General features: G+C 32.7%; 1 protein-coding gene and 1 pseudogene across 1 annotated transcript; one reads left to right on the forward strand and one right to left on the reverse strand.

Annotated features, from left to right (window-relative positions):
* Nucleotides 1-7,233: 7,233 nt before the first annotated feature.
* Nucleotides 7,234-11,978, reverse strand: LOC105197301. The gene is made up of 4 exons (XM_026135114.2): nt 11,873-11,978; nt 10,631-10,680; nt 9,977-10,282; nt 7,234-8,902 (listed from the first exon to the last, which is right to left on the reverse strand). The coding sequence occupies exons 1-4, from the start codon at nt 11,882-11,884 to the stop codon at nt 8,089-8,091; spliced, it is 1,182 nt and encodes a 393-aa protein (XP_025990899.1). The 5' UTR covers nt 11,885-11,978; the 3' UTR covers nt 7,234-8,088.
* An 8,809-nt stretch (nt 11,979-20,787) lies between these two features.
* On the forward strand, nt 20,788-24,298 carry LOC105197311 (annotated as a pseudogene).
* The last annotated feature ends 902 nt before the right edge of the window (nt 24,299-25,200 follow it).

Raw genomic sequence — 25,200 nt, forward strand, 5'->3', positions numbered from 1 at the left:
AGGCTTTTGCTCAAATATTTTAAGCCTGAAAGAAACGCGCCATGTTTGCAACACTGCATAAGAAAACACAAGCGAAGAATATTTCCTTCTAAGAATGTATCTTTATCAGTGAATCTATTTTTACTGACATTAACTCTTCTTGAATAATCTATGTATTATTTACATGAAGTATTAAACTATATGGAACACGTATATTCCCTTATAAAATAGTTACAATATAACAGAATTACTTTGTATATGTACATACAAAGTAATGAATTGATAATACATTTAATTTTTTATGCGTAATACATGTAACAATCCAACAAACGATTATTAATAATTTGAATCAGAAGTATTAATAAATAAATATATAAACATATTTTTCATATATAATTTGTTTACAATATTTAATTTATTCAATATTACTTATTATTTAATTTATTAATAATCGCTTATCTGGTTGTTACACGTATTGCGCATGAGAAATTAGTTGTATTCAAGATTTGATCAAGGAATTGCATTGATTATACAGGTTTTAATCGATCACAGATCTAATCACGGCGAGCTAGCATACGCGTATAATCGATGTGTTAAGTATAACACGGATAATGCAAAAATATCGTAAAACTGAAAGTAATTTAGATTCTTCTCTGATGTAATTGTATCTCAGAGATCACGCACAATAGCGCATTTACATTTTATTTTAATTGTGAACTTATTTAATTTTAAACACAATTTTTTTCTTTTTACTAAATGCGGAATGCTTCAAAAAACTATGTAAAGGAATTATTTAATTAAAAATATTTTTTACAGTATTTTTGGTTTTTAATGCCAAAATTGTCTCTGATCAAAAATATTAAGAACAACAGAAAATGTTATATTTGTTCTACGCACTCAATGAATATTTATCTAAATAACAAATAAATATAATTTAAATTAATAAATTAATTGATACTTAAAAGAATATGTAACGGTTTCGAAACATTATATGTTTTTTAAGTAATCTTCATTCATTAAGATGATAAACAATTTATTATCAAATAAATTGTAATAAATGCCTGATAAATTAAAAGGAATTTATAAGAGAGAAAGAGAGAGAGAGAGAGAGAGAGAGAGAAATTATAAAAAAATATATATGTATATTATTTCATCAATATATTATTTTATTTTTTATAACAATTTTTGCTAATTAAAAGTAAATAATTATAAAGTATAAAATGTTTTATTATTTTTAATTCTTAATGATTCAATTTCTTTAACAATCAATCAAATTTAAAAAGTACGCGTTGAAAAAGAACTCTCAGAGAGAGTCTATTGAATTTCCATTATTAACATAGAAGTAACGAGTTCATGAGAAACAACAGATGCAAATAAATTTCAATCCAATTTGAGAGCTTCTACTTTCTCAAATCTTTATACTTCATTGCAGGTGTACAACTTATTGCCTGCTACACAATACACGCGAGTATAAATTCCGCTACATTTTCAACAATGAAATAACAAGTATGCTCAAACAGCTCACTATTTAATCTCTGGGAGATCTCTGTTAGTGCAACCATGTGAAAGCACAGAGTAGCGATTTACCTAGCACTCTTCAGTAGCATTAATTATCGCAGAGGAATCTCTACAAGGTGTCTTTTTAAACCATTGAGTTTCATTTATTCTGAATAGCTTTGTTTCATTTTAAGGTCATAATTTTGTTAATTTAAAATTTACTTTTAATCGTATTAATTTTATTCATAATTACTAAGTTATTAAAAATTTTTTGAGAAGCTGAAAAAATTTTAGAAGCGTAAATTGATATGTAATTTATTTCAAGAGTTATTTTCAATAAATTTAATTGTAAAATTAATTATATAAATATCTATAATATAATTTATTTTTTCTCATATATAAACTTTCTATCGTATACATTGAGTTTATATTATTATAAGAATGTTGTTAATGATAACGTCATTAAATTTATTTATCTAAATGTTTCTTCCTACGTTTATAAAGCCTTATTTTGTAGGTGTACATATTTTATCCACATAGATGTCACGTGAAAAAAAATACTTAAATGTCTTTTCATATACAATTAAAGTTCTTTAGACCGTCACAAATTAGCATCAAGGACAAATATTTCCATTTTTCATGACACTTTTACTAAAGGAAAAGCTTTAGACATTAAAAAATCCACAGATAAAAGCAATTTACTAGTTTACGGCACCCATTATAAGATTCGCGACGCGATCCTTCAACCGCGAGCATAACTACTTCGCACAGCGCGTTAATGGATTCTCGTACATACATGTGCACATCTCGCGCACAGAGATATTGTCGGGTAACAAAATAGAAAGTAGCGGGAAGACGCGGGAGGCAAGATAGGGTGCAGGGAAAGGGAGAGTGAGTGAAAATAAAAGGGTGAGAGCGAGACCGAGCTTGGTGAACGGGAAGAGACGGAAACGCATACCACGTCGTGCTGAGAAAGACAGTTTTGCTCGTGGCGGATAAACGTGAGAGGCTCTCCCGGCCCGTATTGTGCCGCTCCTTATCCTTTCACTCTTTTCCCTTATCGCGTTAATGCCTGTATGGTAAATTTCGCGACGAAGTGGTTGGCCAGCCGCGCCGGCTGCGCGCCAACTTCCTTTTGCCGTGAATTGCTGGCCTTGATTCCGCAGAAGTTGGCATTGACACGGTATCTCCGTTATATCATCCGTCAATGTGCGTGCTTTTAAGATCTAAGAGAAAAATACAACCCTGTTCTCAAATCTTAAAACTTCAAATCTAATGAGCCGGATTTCTTTAAAAATAATTTAACGCGAAGTGTTTTCTTTTTTTTTTTCTTTTCTTTTTTCTTGTACTTTTGATCACATTAAGATTCAGGAATTGATGTTGATGCTGTACCGGAAAAATGTACAGGAAACTTTCTTTCCATTTCTAAACATTCTTTTATTTTACACATTTTACGTCTGTAAATAATAAGACTTTTCCGGGAGAAATGATTTTGTTGTATAGTGCAGCTTTCACTTATACAGACATGTATGCATACAAATATGTGAAATGACATTTTTCAATGTACATTACGACGTAATGTATCATATAAATATTTTTAATATAAATTAATTAACAGATAATGAATTGCTTTTCCAATGAATCGGAACGTATCACAAATAGAAATAGAGTTAAACTGTACGATAAATTATATCTCTAGCGTTACTGTCAATAACGCAATGTCACACGATATTTAACAAGACATCATCTTTACACAATAACTATAAAAATAACGAAATGCGTCGTCCAAGAATATTCTTTCACATATTTTCAATCGTAAAAATATGGAAATACCTTTCTTTCACGGTCGAAGAGCCGTCTCCATACGTTAAACTCTTTACTGTCATAAGATATAGCTGTGCGAGCGTTACTCTCTTCAAACAAAACGCGTATTAATTTACCTGTAAACATTGCGTGAGTCGGTTGCAGAAATGAGCAATTGTACTGTTTTATGGGTGTGAATTGAGGCAAACATTAAAACGATTCGCAAATGAATTCGTGTCGTTATCATTCATTTTAAACATGACTTATTAATGTTTCCGAAATGTGTTGTCGCAAAAAGTGTGTGTTTTTTTGCGAATGTTGCGCGTCGATTACATGATAGAAATTTTATTCGCATCTGAAACTTCCTCCTGCCTGTATCAAATGATGCGCCGCAGTGCAGCCTGCGGCCCGGCTGACGGCATCTGTTACTTTCACACGCTTCCGCGAGAAACCGCGGTGAAGGTGCACCGAACGACCTTACCTTGCAATTAAGATCAAGATCAGCCTTTCGCGGAATTAAAACGATCCACTGTCTAATAAGCGCGCGAGATATTTAAATATCTAGAAATCTTCAAGTAAACGTTGCCATTATGCACTTCCGGAAATATCAGTTTAAAGTAGGTTGATGCAATAAATTTATCATATTTAACAAACAAAATTTCAGCGAATTTGAAATAAAATTGGGCTTTAATGCACTTTTATTTTCGGCAAATTTTAACTTCTTTTTTTAAGAAGAAAAAAATATTTTATTCAATACAGAACCGGATAAAGAATATTTTTTGCGTCACAATCTAATAAAATCTCTATTTAATTGTTTAAAATTCATTTGATATGTGCATAACCGTTATTGGTATAAAAAAAGTGAATATTAAACAATACGAATGGCAGCATGTAAATGTTAAAAACAAATTGAGAGATAAAAGAAAGTTGGAAAGAATGATTTTTGACATACATATAAATCATGATAAAAACCAATCGATTACTATATGAAATTTGGCAATCAAATCGCAATTTGTAAACCTTTTGAAAAAGTTAAAGTCATAGGTTTAGAGCGAACAATCCTCTCTCGTGTGACTGTACAGCTGGCGTAACAAAAACCTCGATTCGATCCGCTTACCGCGAGTTCCCGTTTTTCTTCCGGGCCCTTTCATCCTCATCCTTTCACTTTCCTTAGCCTCTGCCATCGATTCCCTTCTTGTCGATTACAGCCGTGAGCGGCATCTATACAATATATAGACTGCGCGATCGCGGAGAACGGCTTTCTCGACTTTCAAACGTTCAACCGGTCATCGGTCTTCCAGTGAAAGTAACCGGAACGAGAGAGGATGCGATCTCCGCTGGTGACCGTGATCTCCCAGCATTACTCTGCTTGAGTGTCGGACAAGGCGGCCGATTTTTACAGCCGCCTTCATGACCGCTCGACCGTGAAAACGGCGCGTGTTTCCGACCAGTCGGATTTAACGGTCTTCTCCGTATGGATATTTATTACCCGCCAATGCCTTCAAAATTGCTATTTTTACAAAAAAAAATTATTGCAATCATTGATGTGACAGTTGCCGTTATTGGAATTTCGTACCTCATTCTTGCTGCAGATTAATAAATATAAGTAAATATCGTTTAATTGTGAATGTTTTGATTAAATTGTTCGCAACGTTAATTTTAAAGAAAATTATACAAAATTATAGTTTTATATAACGCTAATCTAGTAATGATTAAAATGATATTTTGTTGTCATTGAAATTTTTGTCATTGAAATATTCATTTAATTGTGATTTTTTATTTAATAATTTTTTTTAATAATATAATTATTGGATCCACATATGATTAAGTTTGATTGAGAAATAATTATAAAAATAGCTAAATATTTATTTTCATAAATTACTTATTAAATCAAGAAATAATAATAGAAATTGTGGAATATCAATTATTATTTAATCTAATTCGTTTTATAAGTTATATATTTTTATTTTTTTTTTACACTGTAAATACATCAATGCATAATACTTAAATCATTATATATACGCATTTTATAACGATACGTCAGAATGATATGCTTGATCCTTCACAAAGACGTATTAACGGAAGAAACAAGCGCGTATACAAAATAGATAACTTAAAAATTAATTGGTTAACAGAAGTAACAGAAATTGTTACAATGAAATATTATACATTAATAAATTTATCATTCTTTCGAAATTTTTATATTTACAGCTTTAGATTCGTCTCTATAATTAATGCTTCATTAATGTTTATGAAAATAATACAGCTGGTTCTATGAGCCTCTAAAATATTCCTACTATCATTAGATCTATGTAATATAAGAAATGACATCATCATACTATTACATGCATAAATCTTAGGTATTTGAAATTGTAACGATGCGCAATGTCATCCACTTCACATGCGTAGGATATTTTTCTAAAGCTCTCGTGTAGTCTTTCAGCCACAGGTTCTTTGGTAAATTTAAAATTGGGTTAAGGTGAACTTACAATTCCTCAAGTTCCTTAGAAAGATTTTGAATTTAATCGAAAAACGTTTTATTGTAAAATTATTTTATCTTTATTTCTTTATAACAGACAAATTATTAACATTATATAATTTTAAAACAGTCCCATTTATGTAAATTTTTTTATCACATCTGTTATCTGGGTCGGAATGTTGCGCGATTACAATCTCTTTTCCCGTATCCAAAATTAATGAAATATTTAATAAGTTTAAACAAAAATTATAACTTGAAAATATAAAATTGTAGAAAGATGTAATGTAGCAAAATATAAAATAATATCCAGACGTTAAAAATTGTCAGTATTCATGTAAGCGTTATATTAATTTTTCTTAATTAATATTATAAATAAAACAATGCATGTATAAATAAATGAAATTATATAATAACCTATGTATGTATGAGATGATCAAACTACCTGATGAAATTTGTTCGAGACGTCCAATATTTTGCGAACATAAATTCACCTCAATTCTATTGAAAAGAAAGAGAAAGTAAAATTTGTTAGAAGAAGAAGGTTACGAAAAATTTCCGCCACTTGACACCACTCTCTCATAATGCTTAATAATTTCATATGATCGCTTGATTTTATTACCGTTATTAACTTTCGTTTTCTTAGAGTTGATTATTGAAACCGACTTGATTTACTGACAAAGAAGTATGCTTTGTAAGTTTATGATAGACATCAAGTTAGATGTCTTTGAACATATAAAACAGATAATTGAAATTTATTAAAACTTGGATTTTATTTAAATATATTTATATGTAGGCTGCGTTTGCTTTGGTACTCACAGCGTTCATAAGCATCATTAGTTCCTGTTTATCATTTGATAAACAAGGATGAAATAACGTTTAAAGCACTGTGAGCGAACGCAACCAGTTTTACAAGACCACTCAACCAAGTGTCCCCCTTTAATTTTAACTGGGTTGGTAAAGATCATATTTTAAACATGTTTTAAATATGTAATGTTTTAAAAACTTGTTTTAAACGTGTTTTAAACATGTAATGTGTAATATGTTTAAAACATGATTTTTACCAACCCAGATTTTAATAAACTTTGCATATGTTAAAATATATAGTCAAAAATAAGAGATGGAAATTTTCATAAGTGTTGAGTGCAAAAAAATTTATTATTGTTTTTTGAAGCAAATATCGTCGAAACTATAAGAAGTAAAAAAAATATTCTGAATAAAAATTTAATGATTTCAGGAGTACTTTAACAATCTTTAATAATTATTATTTAAAGATAAACAACTAAAATAGTTTTATTATTCTTAAATATTTTTGAACTTTTGAATTTTTTTATTTCAATTTTTATAAAAAATGTTTTCTATCTGTTGTAATTTTAATGATATTCACTTTTAAAGAAAATAATTGATTTTTTTTTTTTTTTTTAAACGTTTCACATTAGCATTTATAAAAAAAAATATATTAGTTCCTCTTATTTTTGTCTATATTTTAACTTAGAGGACTTGATTGTGTTCCCTTGTTATATAAATAATGATAAATGAAAAACAATCTGTTCTTCTGTCTTTTTCTCTCTCTTTCTCTTTTTCCTTCTTCTCTCTCTCTCTCTCTCTCTCTCTTTTTCTCCTGAAAAATGAAAATTTAGAAATGTTAAACAATTCTACAATACTATTTTTCATTCTTTATCAATCCATATGATTAACTCCGTATAATATATCCCAATAAACTTTCATTGTGTAAATGAAAAACAAAAATGTTCACATGAGAGAGTGGACGACAGTGTTCTAATCATCAAGATGTAGAAACCAAAAGATCCTAAAGATTTTAATTAAAAATATTATATCAAGGTTTTAACATCACGCAACGTATTTACGTAAATATTTTACCGCACACATTGCGTAATATTTGCGCATGTATGAATAATTCAGACTCCATGGAGTCGATATGTAATTTCATTAAACTGAGATTTCAACGCCTCAAGAAAGGCATTTGAAAATGACCCCCACATATTTGTACATTCGTGGCATCATGAACATTCATTACATTTTGCCGTGTCTGTGAAAATTAAATTTATCAAAATCACATATTATTTTGAAAATCCGATCAAGCGTATAATTCGGCGTATATCATCAATGACGTCCGGTATGCTCGCGTTCATGAAGAGATTTCACAACATGAGGTTGACTGTGACTCTTTTAGTTCCTTCTTAAAGTAAAATAGTGGCGCTGTATTATTAATTATACGTAAATAAAAAAAATATAAATAGACAAGTTTAACTGCTAAATGCGCGCGCAAATCGGACGGCATTAACGCTTCAGTGTATATTATGTTCTATGTTCTACCCATGAGCGCTCGGGATGAACCCCGTGCTAACTGGCACACCCCCGTAACTGAAAGATGATTGTTGATATGGGGCACCTTGTACGCTCATCGTTCTAAAGTCATAGCTCGTTGTGTCCCCGTGGTCCTCGCGCACGGCATAGCTCTGCTTGGACTGTGCAAAGTTAGGAAGCCAATGAACACCGCCGGTCGCACCGCCAAAGCCGGCACCTTGCAGACCGGTGGTCGGAAAGCCAGCGTGCAACTGCTGAGGCGTCGCGTAACTGGTACCGGCGGATAACACGCTCGGCCAGGCCTTAGTGAGCTCCTCCAGTTTCTTCTGATACTCGTCTAGAGACACGGTGTCCCGCAGCACGATGCCGTCCTTGTTACCGGCGATAGTTGCCGACGGTATACCGTCCGGCACTATCACAGCCCCCTGCACGCCGGTGACGACGGCGGGGTTGGTAGCTGATGAGGTGGCAGCGGAAATGGCGCGAGCGTACGCGGCGGAAGATGCGTCCGCGGGCAGGCCCTCGGTGCCCTTCCCTATGGCATCCTTGGTCTTCTCTAGGATGCTGCTGAAGGCCTGCTGATTTCTTTGAGTGAGATCCTTCTCGATCGAGCGGGTACCGTAGTACTTGTTTATGCTATCTTTTAAACTGCCGCGCAGCTCGCCTTTGGCAGCATTCTCCATGTCCGAAAAGTATGAGTCTACCTGCGGATCGAACGATTGCGCCGTCGCCGATGTCGCGTATTCTTGACCTACCGATGTGAAACTGGTAGGCGGGTAGTCCGGAATGGCCGGTTGACGCCCGTAAGCACCGGCGTATCTGAAAGAAAGGAAGTTGTTTGAATCGTGTTAGGAAAAACTGGTCACGGGTGGAAACTAGGGTAAATATATCGGTCAGTCGACAAAGATCAACCGGTTGATATCAATTATTTGTTACAACCCTTTCGAACATGGATATAAATTTTATTAGCCATTATAATCTTGAAGATAAAAGTATTCGTCTGAAAGTACTTTATGTGAATTTCAGATACTTATTTACAAATTTAAAAGTACATGAAAAGAACAATTTTACTCAGAGTCTAAAAATTTAACTAAATACAGATCAGAAAATAATGTTATGCTGGGCCATCAAAATAATTGTGCAAAACGTTCAAGCATAATAATGTTGCTGCAAACATTCTAGCAACCAAGTTAAATATCCGATGTAATTTTTTAAATGGATCAACATAATTATTTTCAGCAAAATTATTTTTTCTCCGTGCAATAATTTTCTTTATATACAAAATATGCAGCACAAAGTTCTAATGAAAACAACAAAATTCTTACATTCATTATATTACAATAATTCAATTTTAATGTTATTGTTTTTATTTTATTATTATATTGTTTATACTTTATTACACTTATAATTAAAATAACGTAATTATTTTCAGATCCGTATTTCAGCAAAATTATTTTTTCTCCGTGTAATAATTTTTTAAAAATGAAATACACAATACAATGTTCTAATAAAAGCAACAAGATTCTTGCACTCATTATGATGTAATACAATAATTTAATTTTAATGATACTATTTTTATTTTATTATTATATTGTTTATACTTTATTATACTTATAATTAAAATAACGTAATTATTTTCAGATCCGTATTTCAGTAAAATTATTTTTTCTCCGTGTAATAATTTTTTTATACAAAATATGCAGCACAAAGTTCTAATGAAAACAACAAGATTCTTACATTATATTACAACAATTCAATTTTAATGTTACTGTTTTTATTTTATTATTATATTGTTTATACTTTATTATATTTATAATTAAAATAACATAATTAGAACAATAAAGATAAAATATAATTAATAAAAATTAATAATACTGCTGAATATAGGATTACCTTTCATGTACGAACGGCGTATTCTTGATGTTATCGTACGGAATGTATCCCTTGCCAAAGGAAACGGCATGACTGACATCTTTGCCATACGGTACATTGATGTGATTCACAGCTTCAATTCCACCATCGAAGTCATCACCTCCGTACGGTGGCCGGATCGGTTTTTTAGTATAGTAGCGATTAACGCGACGATAATGACGATGAAAGTCGTTTCCACCGTAAGATGATTTTTTGTAATGACCTGGAGGTTTCCACGGTATTGCTGGACTCCGTCTGACCTGGCGGGGCATGATTACCACTACCTTTCTGAAACGCGAGAGAAAATGATAGAAAGTTTATTCAATGTCTTTTTATTATATTTTCCTTTGTGCCTTTTAACAGGCATTTTTTTTTAAACTTCCAATTAATTTTGTTAATTGAAATGAGCATAATATATATTTATAGAATCTTAAATCTATATTTTTGAAAGCAATTAAATAATTATGATCGTTATCATTAATTATCTACATTTTTTTTTTTTTTTTTTTTAAGTGCAAATTCAAGATATTTTGAAAAACTTTATGACGTAATTGATGAGTTAACTTTCTTCTTTATTATGCCATTAATCAAAAATTTAATCAATTAGCCTTAATTAAGTACGACATGAATACTCACGCGTAAGTAAGAAGCGGCTCGCTGATCGCCAGCAGCAGAACGCAGAGGGCCTGTGAACATGAATTGTTGATTAACAATCTTTTAACGGCAACGAGCGTAAACATAGTAAATCAACTGTCATCAATTAAGTTGACAGGTTTTCGCACGGAATCATGAAAGTTTAGTCGCGTGTAGAATCTCATTTGTAAGAGTTACACACGTCGAGGCACGCAAGTCTGATACGCTACGGTTGTCATTAGTGCTTGGTTTATGGCCGTGAATAGCATAATTAAGCCGCTGGCCGTTATCGACCTCGCCTCTTCCTTCACTTAATCATACTTTCAGTGATACGTACAGTAGGACTTTCACACGATGAAAGTTAATTCTAACACTTGTCAGAGTCCTCTAAGTAAGTCGTATCCTAAAAGTCGATTTAAACATAAAGTTCGATTAGTTTTAGATATTATATGTACTTTCAATAATTAAAAAAATTATCTGTTTTTATTTAATTTTTGAAAAAAAATAGAAATGGATTATTTTGTTTTCCTGTGTGCTCCTTTAAAAAATTAATAGTCAAAACGTGTTATCGTGAAGTCTGTAAAGGACGAAAAATATTTTTGTAAAATATGAGAGATATAGATGCAATAGAAAGTTGAGAAACGTACAATAACATGAACTTTATTAAATAAAATGATTAAAGCAGCAAAATAAAATGTTACATCTTTCCAAGGATTAATAATTCGGTTGATGTCCTCCTTTTCTTTGAAACGAAAAAAGGCGATTCACCATCGCATTCATCAACTCAAGTATGTTATTTGTTATTCATGAAAGCATTAATTAATTTGTGTACAACTTAATTACTTCAAAACGGCTTATTATTCATGAATGCATACTCATATTCATAAATTATGAACATAAACACAAATATAAATTTGAATTAATAACTTTATTAACAACAAACGAGACGGATAGCAAAACAATTAAAAAACAAACTGAATTAAAAAATTATATCTTCTTTTTCACTCGTACAATCACATTACTTTTAAACAATCCAAATGTGTACATGTTCGTCACTATAAATTGATTAAAATTATTAAAGAAATAATAACTCGTAATTAAAAAAACCGTTGATAAAAATAAATGATAAGATATTAATAAATAAAATTATAAGATAAAATAAAATAAAACTATAAGACAAAAAGTAAGAGATATTGTTTCTAAATTACGGAGAGGGAATCGCGAAATTCAGATGATCGGACTCACCAAGCACCGCATTCTGCCGGCCCTTGAATTACTCGCGCCGCTTGTCAAGCTTGATAATGCGTTCCTCTTATCCGATCTGCCGTCACGAGACGTTGGGTGGCGAAGATGCAATGTTCACTCGCCACCTGCTGCTGACCGCTCAAAGGCCCGAGATTTGATCCGTGTCCGGTCGTGCTTGCCGCCGCGGATGATCTAGATGTATTGCGGCTATCTGCGCTACACCTCTTCTCTTTTATACAAGATAAAAAGAGCATAGACGCGGTGCATGGACGCGATCGCCTCCCACCGTGGAAATTGTACGAGCGATCGGCGGCCGCGCGTCCACCGTACCATCGCGCTGAATGGAAATGGAAAACAGACGAGAAGGGTTCCCGCCGCACCGCCGCGGCCTTCGCAGCTAAACGCGAGCGGGTGAGCCTCGTCGAATTTTTGTTTAGGGAGAAATCGACGCTTTCTTCATCGAGCGAGACGGACAACGTCAACGGTGTGGCGCGACGACGTGATGGGCGTACTCGCTGGTATCCATCATGCGAGATGCAGCAGCGAAATTCCTCCCGACTTTTTCCGTCGCTGCAACGTAATGATGAGCCGATCCAACGGGTATATACCTTTGCCTCGTGTTATCGGTTCTATGAAATGAAAACAGGACAGGTAGCACAATTTATGGGTCTGAGAGCGGGGAAGGGTTGTGTCAAACGAAAGTAGACGATTAGTAGATAGTGACAGAAACTAATGACAGTAAATAGAAAATGTAATGGACAAAAAACTAATACGGTTTGTTATCTACTATTGATTGGGTGCGGTGGTAATCGCGTTAATCTTTAATTTTTTTTACTTAGTTTCTATTTCATTTCTTACTTGGGTTATTTAAACCTATAAGACGTTTCTAGAAATATTTTTTTATTATAAAGTTAAATTTTATGAGATATTTCAATTTTATATGAAAAAGAAAAAAAACGTTTTACAGATAATTACTCAAAGATTTTTTTCTATTAGAACTAAAAGAAACTAAAAGAAACTTTTCTAGAATTAAAATAAAAACAAAATATTAAAAATAAAAATATTAAAATAAAAATTATTAAAAAAATAAATAAAAATACAAAAAGTAGCAAAATATGCAAAATATATGAATTGAAAGAGCAATATTAATTTGAATTAATAAGCTATAGTAAGTGTTGTATTTAAAACTAGAATCATACGTGTGGGATTACATATTAAGTTAAGTATTACACAAAAATTTAACGAATACAGAGAAATAAAAAGTTCTTAATTTTTTTTCAAATCTTATCTTGAATGAAATTAAATCTTCATTGTTAATTATCATTCTAAAGATAATATGCAAAACATGTTGCATCTATAAGCCGCACCCAATTTACGTGCTTTCCAAAATACGAATAACAAATAATAAGAGAATGTAACTACTTACTCCTGCAATGCGACCTCACGGAAAGTGTTCTACATTTACTATGTTGCACTTTCGACGCGCGCGATTGATTCCCTGAACGTTATATCTAATTTTCAAGAACATTATTTAATATTTTATTTATACAAAGTTATGAAAGCTGTTTAATATGAAACTATTAAACATCCAGTTATTATTATTATTAATTTAAATAAGTTAATAATTATGTTGTTATATTATTATTTTTGTTGAATTTTACGAATATATCTTGTTAGTAGAATATGATAATCATCTCTAAGTTCATGTTTTGCTTGATGGAAAAAAATTAAAAAATTAATATCTAAAAAAACATTAGTATTTTTATTAAAATAATAGCAATTATTTATATTTAAATTACATCCTTTCTGTTTTGCTCGTTAATTTTGACCGTCTCACTTACTTTCATATTTAACAATACGAGCAATTATGTCTATGTTTGTTTAATAAATTAATATCTAAAAAAACATTATCGGTAAGAACTATTTTAAATGACTATGACATTTGAAATGTTGACATTGTTGCTACATCTTTCAAGGACTTTCCCAGAATATTTTGCGTGTGTATTCTATTGTAATATTTTATTACAGAAAATTTCAGGTTTGCGCGAAAGTATTTTTAAGCATTAAAATCCACTTTTATCAAAGATCTTCTTTATTTATTAATTTATGTTGCTCATATATTTGTCAATTTTTACTTAATACTGTTTTAAAGATTAGAATCAGCTTCAGTAGCTCAAAGAATCGGCCCATTTTTCCAATCATTTGTTACAAAATAATTGTAATATTTGTAAGATATTAATTTCAACAAATAGTTTATGCAATAGGAAACAAGTTCTGAATGTACAAATATGATACAAGAAGCATAATTAAATCGTAACAATGAAAATCTTCAATTATACATTTTGCATTTATTAAAACTGCTTAATGTAACATTTATCGTGTGTAAATAATTAAATCAATAATTTTATATGGTTGCTCATACACTTTCTTCTATTTGATTTGTTTTATAGATTTTTATCTTCCTTTTATCGATCGAGAAATAATTGTTGCTTAGCAGCAACAATTATTAAAGCGAAAATTATCAGTACAATCAGAAATTAAAATTAATTGCAGCTATCGTTTGGAAATCTATAACCTGCCTTGCCTTTCTAGAGAAAATAAGATTGACGAATATGTTGTAACGCGGTTTTGATGATGCCAATTCGCATTCCTATTACGATTGTGTTTCTACTTCATGTGATTAAAAATGAAAATTTCACTGACAAGAATAACACCGCAGTTTCATATTACTACTGTTACGGTCCATATACACAAATCCTTTCTCGACGCGCTGGGACGCTGACAATAGCGTCATTAGAGGCGCACGTTAATTAGCTCATTCACGCACATTCGTGCACTTTCTTGCACCAAATTCAAGGGTCGAGTTTCTAACCTCTTGCCTTTTTTAAACGGAAACCGGTTAGCATTCCATTTTCCTAATCAGTATATACTACCTTCTTTTTCAAAGGATGACATGAAGATCAATCCTTTCAGTAATAAGCGAAAACTATTTACTTTTTTTCTATGATATGTGTTATACGAAATTTCAAAATTCACAGTAGTTAAACTTATTCGGACTATAACTAAACTAAAATTTCTTAAATTAAAAAAGGAAGATCGGAAATGAAATGAAAGGCATATAACCGCAAAGACTTGTGAAAGTGTCTATTCATTCTTAAAGAGAAGAGGCTTCCATTTAAAATATGATTTATAATCCAAATTATAGTAATCTTATAATCGCACGCTGCGAATGTTTGTCTTGTACAACGAGAAATGGATTAAAATGTAAATGCAATTCTTCGAGATTGTAATTTTACACACACAATGGTTCCACGAGTCAGTGCACAAGACATATTTGAAGATGTGTCTAAAGATTAATAACATGGTAAGCCGTACACAGCTTATCATTTTTAGTCACGCTTTCGATTACATGATTTGGTAGGTCTCTCCGTGGACATGTATATTCTATTCTTAGAAAATGTTAAAAACTGTAAAATGTGTAAATTCATGAGGTATTTACACATCTTGCACAATATATGCTAAATTTATTCTATAGTTTTATCTACACAAACGCGCTTCTTTATATTTATCTCTTGTTTATACAATTCATATCTTGAGTATTTTCTATTTTTGATAAATAATTCCAAATTTAATCGACCAATTAACAAATGTTTATTAAAACTTCTTTACATCGTTTTGAATGGAAGCCTGAGGTTGAGGTATTTTCTATTTTTGAATAAAGATGCACTAATGGGACCCAATTAAAATAATTTCTTAATAAAATACTTGCAATTTTATTTTATGTGCAAACATACAGAAATTATTATTAAATGACAGAATACTTATTTGGTTTCAATACGTCACATTTTCTTTAAAAATAGTACGTTAAAATAAGATTCTGTTAAATACAATTAATAATTACAAGTAAAGTCAACTGTCCAAATTTGCATAAATAAGCGATTTAGCAATAAAATCTAACGGAAAGTTTCCTGCGAGATATCGCGATCTTTCCTTCCGCGTTTTTTTCAAGTGCTAATGTTTAAAACAGAAAATTGCGATGAACAAGGCATAAATTGGTCTATTACAAGATCAAGTAAATTGTGTCTTGATGGGGGAGAACAAGAGAGAGGTAGAGAAAAAGAGAGAGAGAGTGTATGATCCGACAGCGTAAACTTTATGTTCTCTTCTTAACATAATGTACTTCGAATCACTTCATACTGCGATTCCATTAGACAAACATCATGTAGTACTAGCTTTATAAAGATATTGTACGTGCGTAGAAAGTAAGGAAAATTGTTCAATATTTTTATGACAAAAGTATGTGTTATAATAAATAAATTTAGAACTGCCGTAAGGCATAGAGTGAAAGCTGGCATTAAAGTTTAATAATTTAAAATATAATAGTTTCAAGTTGTCCAGTCAGAGTGCCGAGGGACGCAATTAATAAACAACAAATGTTTTCGAATATTTTAATTAATTATTTACTTTAATTATAATGTTTATAATTTAAATGAAACTGCGTTTAAAAATATACGCTTCCTACATCTCGTTCCTACAAGCGCTACTATTTCTCTTTTTGTCGGATTTTATTTTTGTAGGTTTTGCGGAAACAAACTTCTACGTTCTGCTCTTGTTATTTAGCATATCCTGTTTGCCATTGGCGAAAATGATTATTACTTCCTGGTAATAGATCACAAGGTTTCCAATGAAGTACTATTGATGAAAGTAAATAATCATTTACGAGATCTATAAATATGCTACACAATATACTTTCTCAAGCAATGTACTGCATTATTCAGTAAATATTAGCGAGCAATGTTCTCTTGGCCATTTGTATCTAACACTTGAATCATAAATGCGAAAAATTAAAGAAATTTATTGAAAGATGAAAGATAATAATAAATACAATAAAAAGAAAAAGTATTTTAATTACTACAAATTTATGAAAATAATAGGAACATAAATTTAAAACTATGAAAGGAAATCATGTTTAAATATTAAAAAATGATAAACAGAAGATATTAAATATTTAAAATAAAACTTGGATCTACGATTTCTTAGAAGAAAATTTGGAAAGGAAATTTTTATGTATGTACAGATTTTTTAATAATTTATTCTGAGAAAGATCAAAACTTTTGTATGAATCCCATGTTTTTGCAATATTTATTTAAATTTTTATTTTATTCCTTATGATTTATAGTTTGACAAGAATACATACATTAGTTGATAAAAAATAATCGTTTTATCCAACATCCCGCAAGAAAGGTGACATGAACCAAAATTTTTCAAATTTTGTATATATGCGAATTGCTTTAAATACATCGGCTTTCAGAAAAAAAACAATACAAGTTGAAATCAAATTTTAAAAAATGAAAAAGAAAAATGTGAGAACGAAAAAAATAACAAATAAAAGAAGTTAATTTTTAGAAATCTATTATAACATTATAAAATTAATAAATATTTCTTCTAAAGTGCTTGAAGCAATTTGATAAAATTATTTTACTTATGTTTAACGCTGTCGTAAATAATTAATTTAAAAATACGCAATGTTCTTCCTGAACAAGAGCTGCTTTTAATTTGTGTCGCTTCTCTTGCGGAAATGCGATATAAATAAGCCGCTATCAATAAGAAAATACAAATGTACAAAATAATACATTTTTTTACGCAGTTTTCTCGGTAGTGCACTTTTATCTCTCCGTTTTCTAAAACACTCAGTACTTGATTTCACCATTAAACGTTACCCGTTTTAATCCGTCGATTTTTTATTTTTTTTCCGTAGTAGTTTTTATCATAATTGTGGTCAAAGTTAACTGACCATGCCATTCCAGTGCGCACGAGTGGCGTTGGTGAAACCGACCCTGGTCCCGTAACGGTGTCATTTGATATTCGTCTAAAGTCTAAACGCTTCGTCTGATCCGCGAGATTTTGCTAGGACGGACATTGTGTCGGCTATACCTGAAACGTAACACTCTGTACATTCACTCCGACCCTGGCCGGATTGGATTCCTCCAGTAGAGAGTTCACTGTCACGGTCTCGCGGGCTGTGAGGAAAAGGATAAACCGTATCACGTATTACTCGTTTTTGTTTTCTCGCTCGCGGCGCCTCGCGCGGCACGGCATACACGTATAATTTGCTTTTGCTCGCACTTTGCGACGGGAGATCGGTTTCCCTTTCTCCCGTGGGCGCGTTTTGTGAAGGTGAGCGCAAGTTTCAGAGAGTGAGCGGTCCCGGGCGGTCATCGCCTCGCAGTCTATGCGCCTTTGCGCTATCAGCTCCGCTCGGCGCGCTTCTTCAGGAAGGGGAAACGGTTCCCTCTCGCTTCCGTAATCTACCAGCGATCGACAGCGCACATTTTCGATATTGCTTCGATAAACGTGCACCGTACACAATGCGTCCATTTCTTTCATTTCGTTGAAATGTGTTTCTTACCATGTTCTTTTTTTTCTTCCAAAATTTCTACGAAACTATACTCTGATTATATTATATTATTATATTAATATGATATATGTAAAATGTGGGAATTAAATATTTTTATTGTGTTTATTTTTAATTCAAGCGAACGCATTCCAAGAGAAAGCTATATATTGAAGGAAGAACGTTTTTGAAGAAATTCTTGCAGATTTTTCAGAGTTTTCTGTGTTATCTTTCCCCTCGTTATAATATTTTAAAATTTATCGTCTTTGTACTGTCGAAGTACACATATATTATGAAACAATGGCACACTTCTTGCAGCACGTTATACGTTGAGTGCGGTTTCTATTCGTTTATAGAAAGTCAGTGTGACATTTTTTTAAAGCAATTTAATAAGAACCAGTGAGAACAGTATGAAAAAGTAAATTAAGAAACCGCGCGCCAGAGAAAGTATGGGAGTGGACAAGTTGCTAGTTAATCATCACCAGCATTTAAAAGTAGTTAGTAAAAGTAAATCGATGACTAACTTTATATAATTTGAAATCCGATTTTCACCCTTCATTTAATTCGTTTATTTTGAAACCGCGCTGCTTTTACATTTTCAATGTAACAAGCGTATTAGAAGTGACAAATGATATAGTATTTGCAACTTTTAATCCGTGCGATTAGATGTTACTATAACCAACGATTAATCGCGCGTACTCGCCAATCAAAAATTACGCGATTTTAATTGAAACATGGTGTTATTTAATTGAATATGAATTGATGTTACATTATTTATTTACTTTTTTTTTTTAATTTAATTTATGAAGACTCCTACGACGTAATGATACAAACTCGCTTCGCTCAGACTTCGGCGCGAGACGCGACTGCGCCTCTTGATATAGGGAATAAGTAAGAAATGAATGTCGAGTTAAGCGAGAAGAATTGCTTTTGTACTTTTTATTAGGCACGTCTTAAAATACGCTCTGAAGTAACTTTCACATAAATTGGTAATTAATAATAAGATTTTAATTTGTAAGTCTGACGAAGCGTTATTCTGTTAATTACGATGAGAAACTGTATCATTATACGGAGATATCAATCTGTACATACATCTGTACCTCCTCGTATTATGCAAATTGCGAAAGTGCTCGTCTTTGCTCTGAATTGTCTATTGCAACATGCGTATAATGAATCTGATTGTCATTAAGATTTACAGATTCAGCGTGATGCAAGTAATAATATTATGGAGTAATCGTCCGATAAATATATCTTAACATTAAAATATAATTATTAACATAAATATCATTTAACAGAACAGATACAAATGAAACGTTTCGGTTGTTATCTTCACAAGATTCTAATTAATACAGTATAATTTCTAACATTCGCTTTTAACAAGTTCTAATGTATAATTATGACATTGTAAATGTATGTAGCGTTAGCGTTAACAGCCTGCTGATAGATGGCAGCAATTGCTGAACTTTCGAGCAGAATGCAGCAGAAATGCAGACAGAGTTACCATCTTATCCGTGTATGAAACTTTTCCATAAATGTTAGTTACGTTTAAAATAATATTTAATCATCTCGGTTCTTCTTGCATAAAACGCAATTAAATGGAGAGACGGAAAAATTAATATTTACAACCTACGCGCTAATATGAAGAATATTTCCGATACTTACGTAATTTTAAATCGTAAGATGTAATTCTCGTTTTGTAATTTCAAATACGCTCGAATAATTTGAATATGCAAATATTACAGAATACCACGTCTAAATTTGTATGTGTTAAACTTTATTTGCAATCTTATGGCAAATTCCGTGTTACGAATAGAATAAGATAGGATGTCTTCAATACAATTGAACTGTGCGAGTGTCTTCGCGTATGGGATACGAACAAAATAATGTGACGGAGTAGTTATTTTGATTTCGGTACTAAAAGATTAATACCGGTTCTACAATGCGACGTGCGTCGCTGTCGGATGTCGGGCGCATGTGTATTGTATCGTCGTCTAGTCGGCAGTCGCCTTTGGAACGAATAAACATCTTCCATCTTTTACGACACGACAGCCGACAGCGACACGCGACGCATTGTAGAACCGGTCTTAAAACAATGAAGATATCTTGTTTCTGTCCGTCTTACAATAGGTACAACTTTTACATACGGTGAAACATAGTACGCGAGACAGGAACAAGGAAGGACTATGAATATGGAACGTAAAAAAAAAGAGAGAGAGAGAAATTTTCCAAGTTTAAGATGGGAAGAACGCGCGATTGTTCTTCCTTTTGCGTGAGGGGGACGCGTGGTATCAGTGAAACGAACGAAAACTTACATCCATTCGCCCGCGTGCGTGATCGTGATCTTGATCTTGATCTTGGCCGTTCACCTTTCGTCTGCCTTTCGTTACGAGGAAGAACGGGCCGCCGCGCCGCGCCGAGACGGATTTAATCGAGAACGAGGAAACGTATGTACAAAAGCGAGCGAGCGTGGAGGAAGGCGAGGGAGGAAGGCGAAGCACACCGCCCGCCGGCGCTTGTCCCCCCCTGTTCGCGATCGGGTGACTTTTTGCTATGGGAAGGCCATTAAACGTCTCCTTTCACGAGCGCGCCGCACACAGGTGGCAAAATGCTCCCTTTCATTCTTATCCGGCTTCTATCACGTGCGTATATATAAAAGCGGCACGCGTATTCGCGATGGTCGTCAGATCGAGACCGGGCGGAGGAGTAACTCGCGTTGTTGTGCTTCCCCATTCATCATTCATCCGTAGTTTTCCCGGTTTCCGTTAATTTTTCACCTTCGTCGCCCTGCTGTGGTGACGGAAGCGACACTTTTCTCGCCGGTCCTATCCGAAAACGGAACGATGACGGGACGACGAGAAATGATGCCGGGCTTCTTGGTAAGTCTCAAGACGAATTACGATGCGCTCACCGCGCATTTCGGATCGCGACGGAAGTGAGACTGTGACAGCTAGTGAGACAAATTTTTGGAGTTAATCGAGAGGATCATTATTTCTGCGCTGCTATTTTTAATCAAGGAGAACGATGTAAGAAATATTTGTTCCATCATTTGAGCAATTGGAAAACAATTGTAAATGACGCTTGATTTTCAAGACTTCTTTAACCCGTTAACTTGTGGACAGATTCCCACGTCTCTGTTCCTGCTTTCTGTTTTAAATCTTTGTAACTTGAATGCTAATAAAAAAATTGGTATTTAAAGAAGAGTTGCTCTTTTCAAAAATCTAGTCGTTGAGGTGGAATATCTGAAAAAGAAGTAAATGGGTTGAAAGTAAAAGTAAAAAAAAGAATTAAGATCCCTGTTTTTTTATTGACAAATATCTAACAAATAAAATAATTTTGCCTGTCTTTCTGAGTAGAATAATCTTACACAATTTATAAATTACTCGGATAGTAATTATATCAAATTATTCTACTAAAGAAAAATAGACGAAATTTCTTTGTTGAATATTTGTGAATAAAAAGATACTGATCTCTTAATTTTCCTACTTCTATTTTCAACTTTTATTTTTTTTTATCTTTTACTTCTTTAAATATTAATTGTCTAAAAATTTTAATTAGTTCTGAGTTACAAGGATTTAAAACAGTTAAAACAGGTAAAGATTTCTTGTGAGTTAATGGGTCAATAAAAGTATCGTTTCCGAAATACATAATTTTTATTGTTTATTTTTACGCAATTGTGGCTCGTTTTTTAATTTTTTAATTATCATTGCTCGATATATCTACGATGAAAAGTTGTTATTCAAAAAATTGCAGAGTCAAATTATTGTATTACTTAATATTATACACGTAAAGGCATCATTTTTAATGCATAGAGAAGAAAGAGATATTATGACTCCCTCTATTATCTCCATTATTAGGTGACAAATTTTAACAATTACTTACGAAATTTGTTTAGTAATTTGTCGTTTTTTAGTGGCGTTAATTTGCCAGTACACAATAGCTGACAATTATTATAAGGCATTTTTACTTTTGAGCACTTCTAAACTTGTTCAAGATACATTTTAGCACTTAATACTTCCTCATTGTTTTTAAACTTGAGCTTATTATACGATTGCGTGTACATTCGAGTATTTCTAATGAAATTTCTATTGTTTCTCAACGCGGGAAAATTCTAAACAATAAAAAATTAAAAACATATAATTTTGTAACAAAACAATGTGCTTTTTACACTAAATTAATTTTTTTAAAGTATTTCTTAATTAGCCATATTATCATCACTTTTTTTCCATCGATTGTGCAGTTACGTTTTTATAAATCATGTCCTAAGAAATAAATATTTCGTCATTTTAAGTCTAGAATCTGCTAACACTTTGACGAATATAATCGTTCAAATTTTAATATAAAATACTGATTATAAACAAAGTTATTCAATGAAATGAAAACGAATGCCATATTACTCTCTTCTCCTCTATTGTTATTAATTGAACGTTACAAAGGAATGACTGACTTGTTTTCGCTTGTTGGTAGTGATGCGGTTAAAATGAGATAGGATTAATATTTTCTGCAATACGTAACTTTATTAATAATCTTCGTTAAACTATACTCTTTTCAGTTGACTCTTCTCTTAGTCGTCGTCCTGGTTAGCTTAGCCAGTGCCGGTGGACACGGTGGACAGTAAGTTTAAATCAAGCTCATTATCGGCGATAGGGAACGTCTAAACATAAATCTTATATTAAATTTCATAATTTTATCGCGATGAAAACTCTAATCGTGCAATTTGCCTTATTCAAAATCAGAATCTCCAATCCTTTTTAGCAAGCACGTGATAATCCACGTCCCGTACAAGATCAAGACCATCAAGCACACGCACACGATCACGAAACATATACACCACGACAAAGGTGGCGAGGACGAGTACAAAGTACTAGGATACACCGTGGGTCATCCTATTGACCTCGGGGGTCACGGCGGCGGCGGCGGCGGCGGCTTCGGGGGTGGCGGGCACGATTTCGGAGGTGGCGGCCATGATTTCGGAGGCGGCGGTGGCTTCATAGGTGGCGGTGGTCATCACCTAGAGTTAAGCACGACGAAGGTGGCGGAGATGAGGGTGGATTTGGCGGTGGCGGTGGCGGGGGTGGATTCATCGGCGGGAGCAGTCTTAGCGGCGGGGAGGTTACGGCAGCAGCGGCGGGGGCGGTTACGGCGGCGGCGGGGCGGTTTCGGCGGCGGCGGGGGCAGTTTCGGCGGCGGCGGAGGGGGAGGTGGATTTGGCGGTAGCGACTGATCGAGATATTAGAGATTCTCGAATTATCGGTATCTTTCGAGAAGCGTTAAAATTAGCTTTAAAATAGTCGGCATGATAACCCTTTGAAACGTATGAAATTTCCATTTCTTTTTCATGTTCATTATTCCGCTAACGGTGTTTTGTATATTGGTTCTGCCACAGAACGATATAACAAAATGCAGTCTAAGTATTTAGACATTCGTTGTGACGTTTGCATAGAAAAAGATTTTAGAGTGATTATATTGGAAAATTATTTGCAGAAATTAAAAAGAATTGGAAAAAGAGTTGGAAAATTGCAAATTTTTGCAATTGGATTAAATGTTGAAAGTGGCAAGTAGGAAAAATCTGAAAAGTATGCAGAAAGTTTACTGCGAATATTAATGCATACGCCATAGAAGGTATATAAAGTAACGACCACGCACTTTCATCTGAACTGTAGTCAAACGGAAAGCATTCATGAGAAAATATATGCTCCAAATAGTTAAACTTTCGCACGCACGACACTTTTGCTTGTATCGGTACAGCGAACGGCTCGATTTCACATTATTTTTAATGCGAGCTAGTAACAAACCGTCGATTGTTCCGATACAGTGAACAAAACCAGGATTTATTTCATAGAGCACCGACCGACTTTGTGTCGTTTTTAACTTTCGAAAAGTTGCGGACATCTCTAGTCTGAGTTAAATCCTCGACACGTTCTATGATCACAAAGTACATGTAAATATCGTTACTTGTCGTATTCTTGTATATTGTTTTTATATCTACGTTTATTTTTGTTACAAACATGACGAATAAATGTTGTATGTTTTTACGGCACGTATTTTAAATACGACCGTAATCTTCCTCTATTCCTCCAAAATCTGCAAAAATATTTTTTAATTTTTGAAAGCAAAGATGCACTTCATAGTTTATTAAATTTTTTAAAAAGGATTAAGAGAGACGCCAAGTTTACTCAAAGAAATTATTATATTTAATGGTTTTATTTTGTTTAATAGAGCAAAAAAGTTAAAAACAGTAAATATCGATAACTTAAAAATATTATTAGAAATATACTTAAAACATTGAAAGCAGAAAATTTTAAGAAAAAATATTAGAAATATATTGCATTCTTGTTGTTTATATTTACTTGTTCTAATGATCACAAAATAATAATATGTAGAATTATAAAGTATAAATGATATTATGAAGTTACGCCAACTAAAATAAAATTTTCAGAATGTTTAACACATAGTTTTAAATCATATTAACCATTAAGCACACCGATCCTGTAAAATACGGAAACACATTTTTGGATCTGGGAGACTTTTTCAACTTTGACAAGCTATATCTTTGATTACAATCAATATTTTTCTACGATTTTTTTTTTTAAACAAAAGTTTGAAATCTCAGGAGTGTGACTGCACAATCGGCATTGGCGAAAAATAATTCATTGTGAAGTTATAAAAGAAAAACCATTAAGCAAAAATGAGAAATTGGTCAAAAATCCACTTTTCCTTCAAAAAATCATATCTTTGCAACAAAAAACATTTAAGGACTTTCAAATACGGCGTTTTAAAGCTAAAGAATCACACTTTCAAAATAAAATTTGGCAAAGTCATTTTTTTTTTAAAGTATAATTATGTAACATGGAGAATATGAGGTATTTTTGGGCATCTAAAAATCTACTTTTTTAAAAAAAATCATATCTTTGCAACAAAAAACTTTGAAGAACTT

The sequence above is a fragment of the Solenopsis invicta genome, chromosome 8 (assembly GCF_016802725.1).
Source record: "Solenopsis invicta isolate M01_SB chromosome 8, UNIL_Sinv_3.0, whole genome shotgun sequence".
Classification (NCBI taxonomy): domain Eukaryota; kingdom Metazoa; phylum Arthropoda; class Insecta; order Hymenoptera; family Formicidae; genus Solenopsis; species Solenopsis invicta.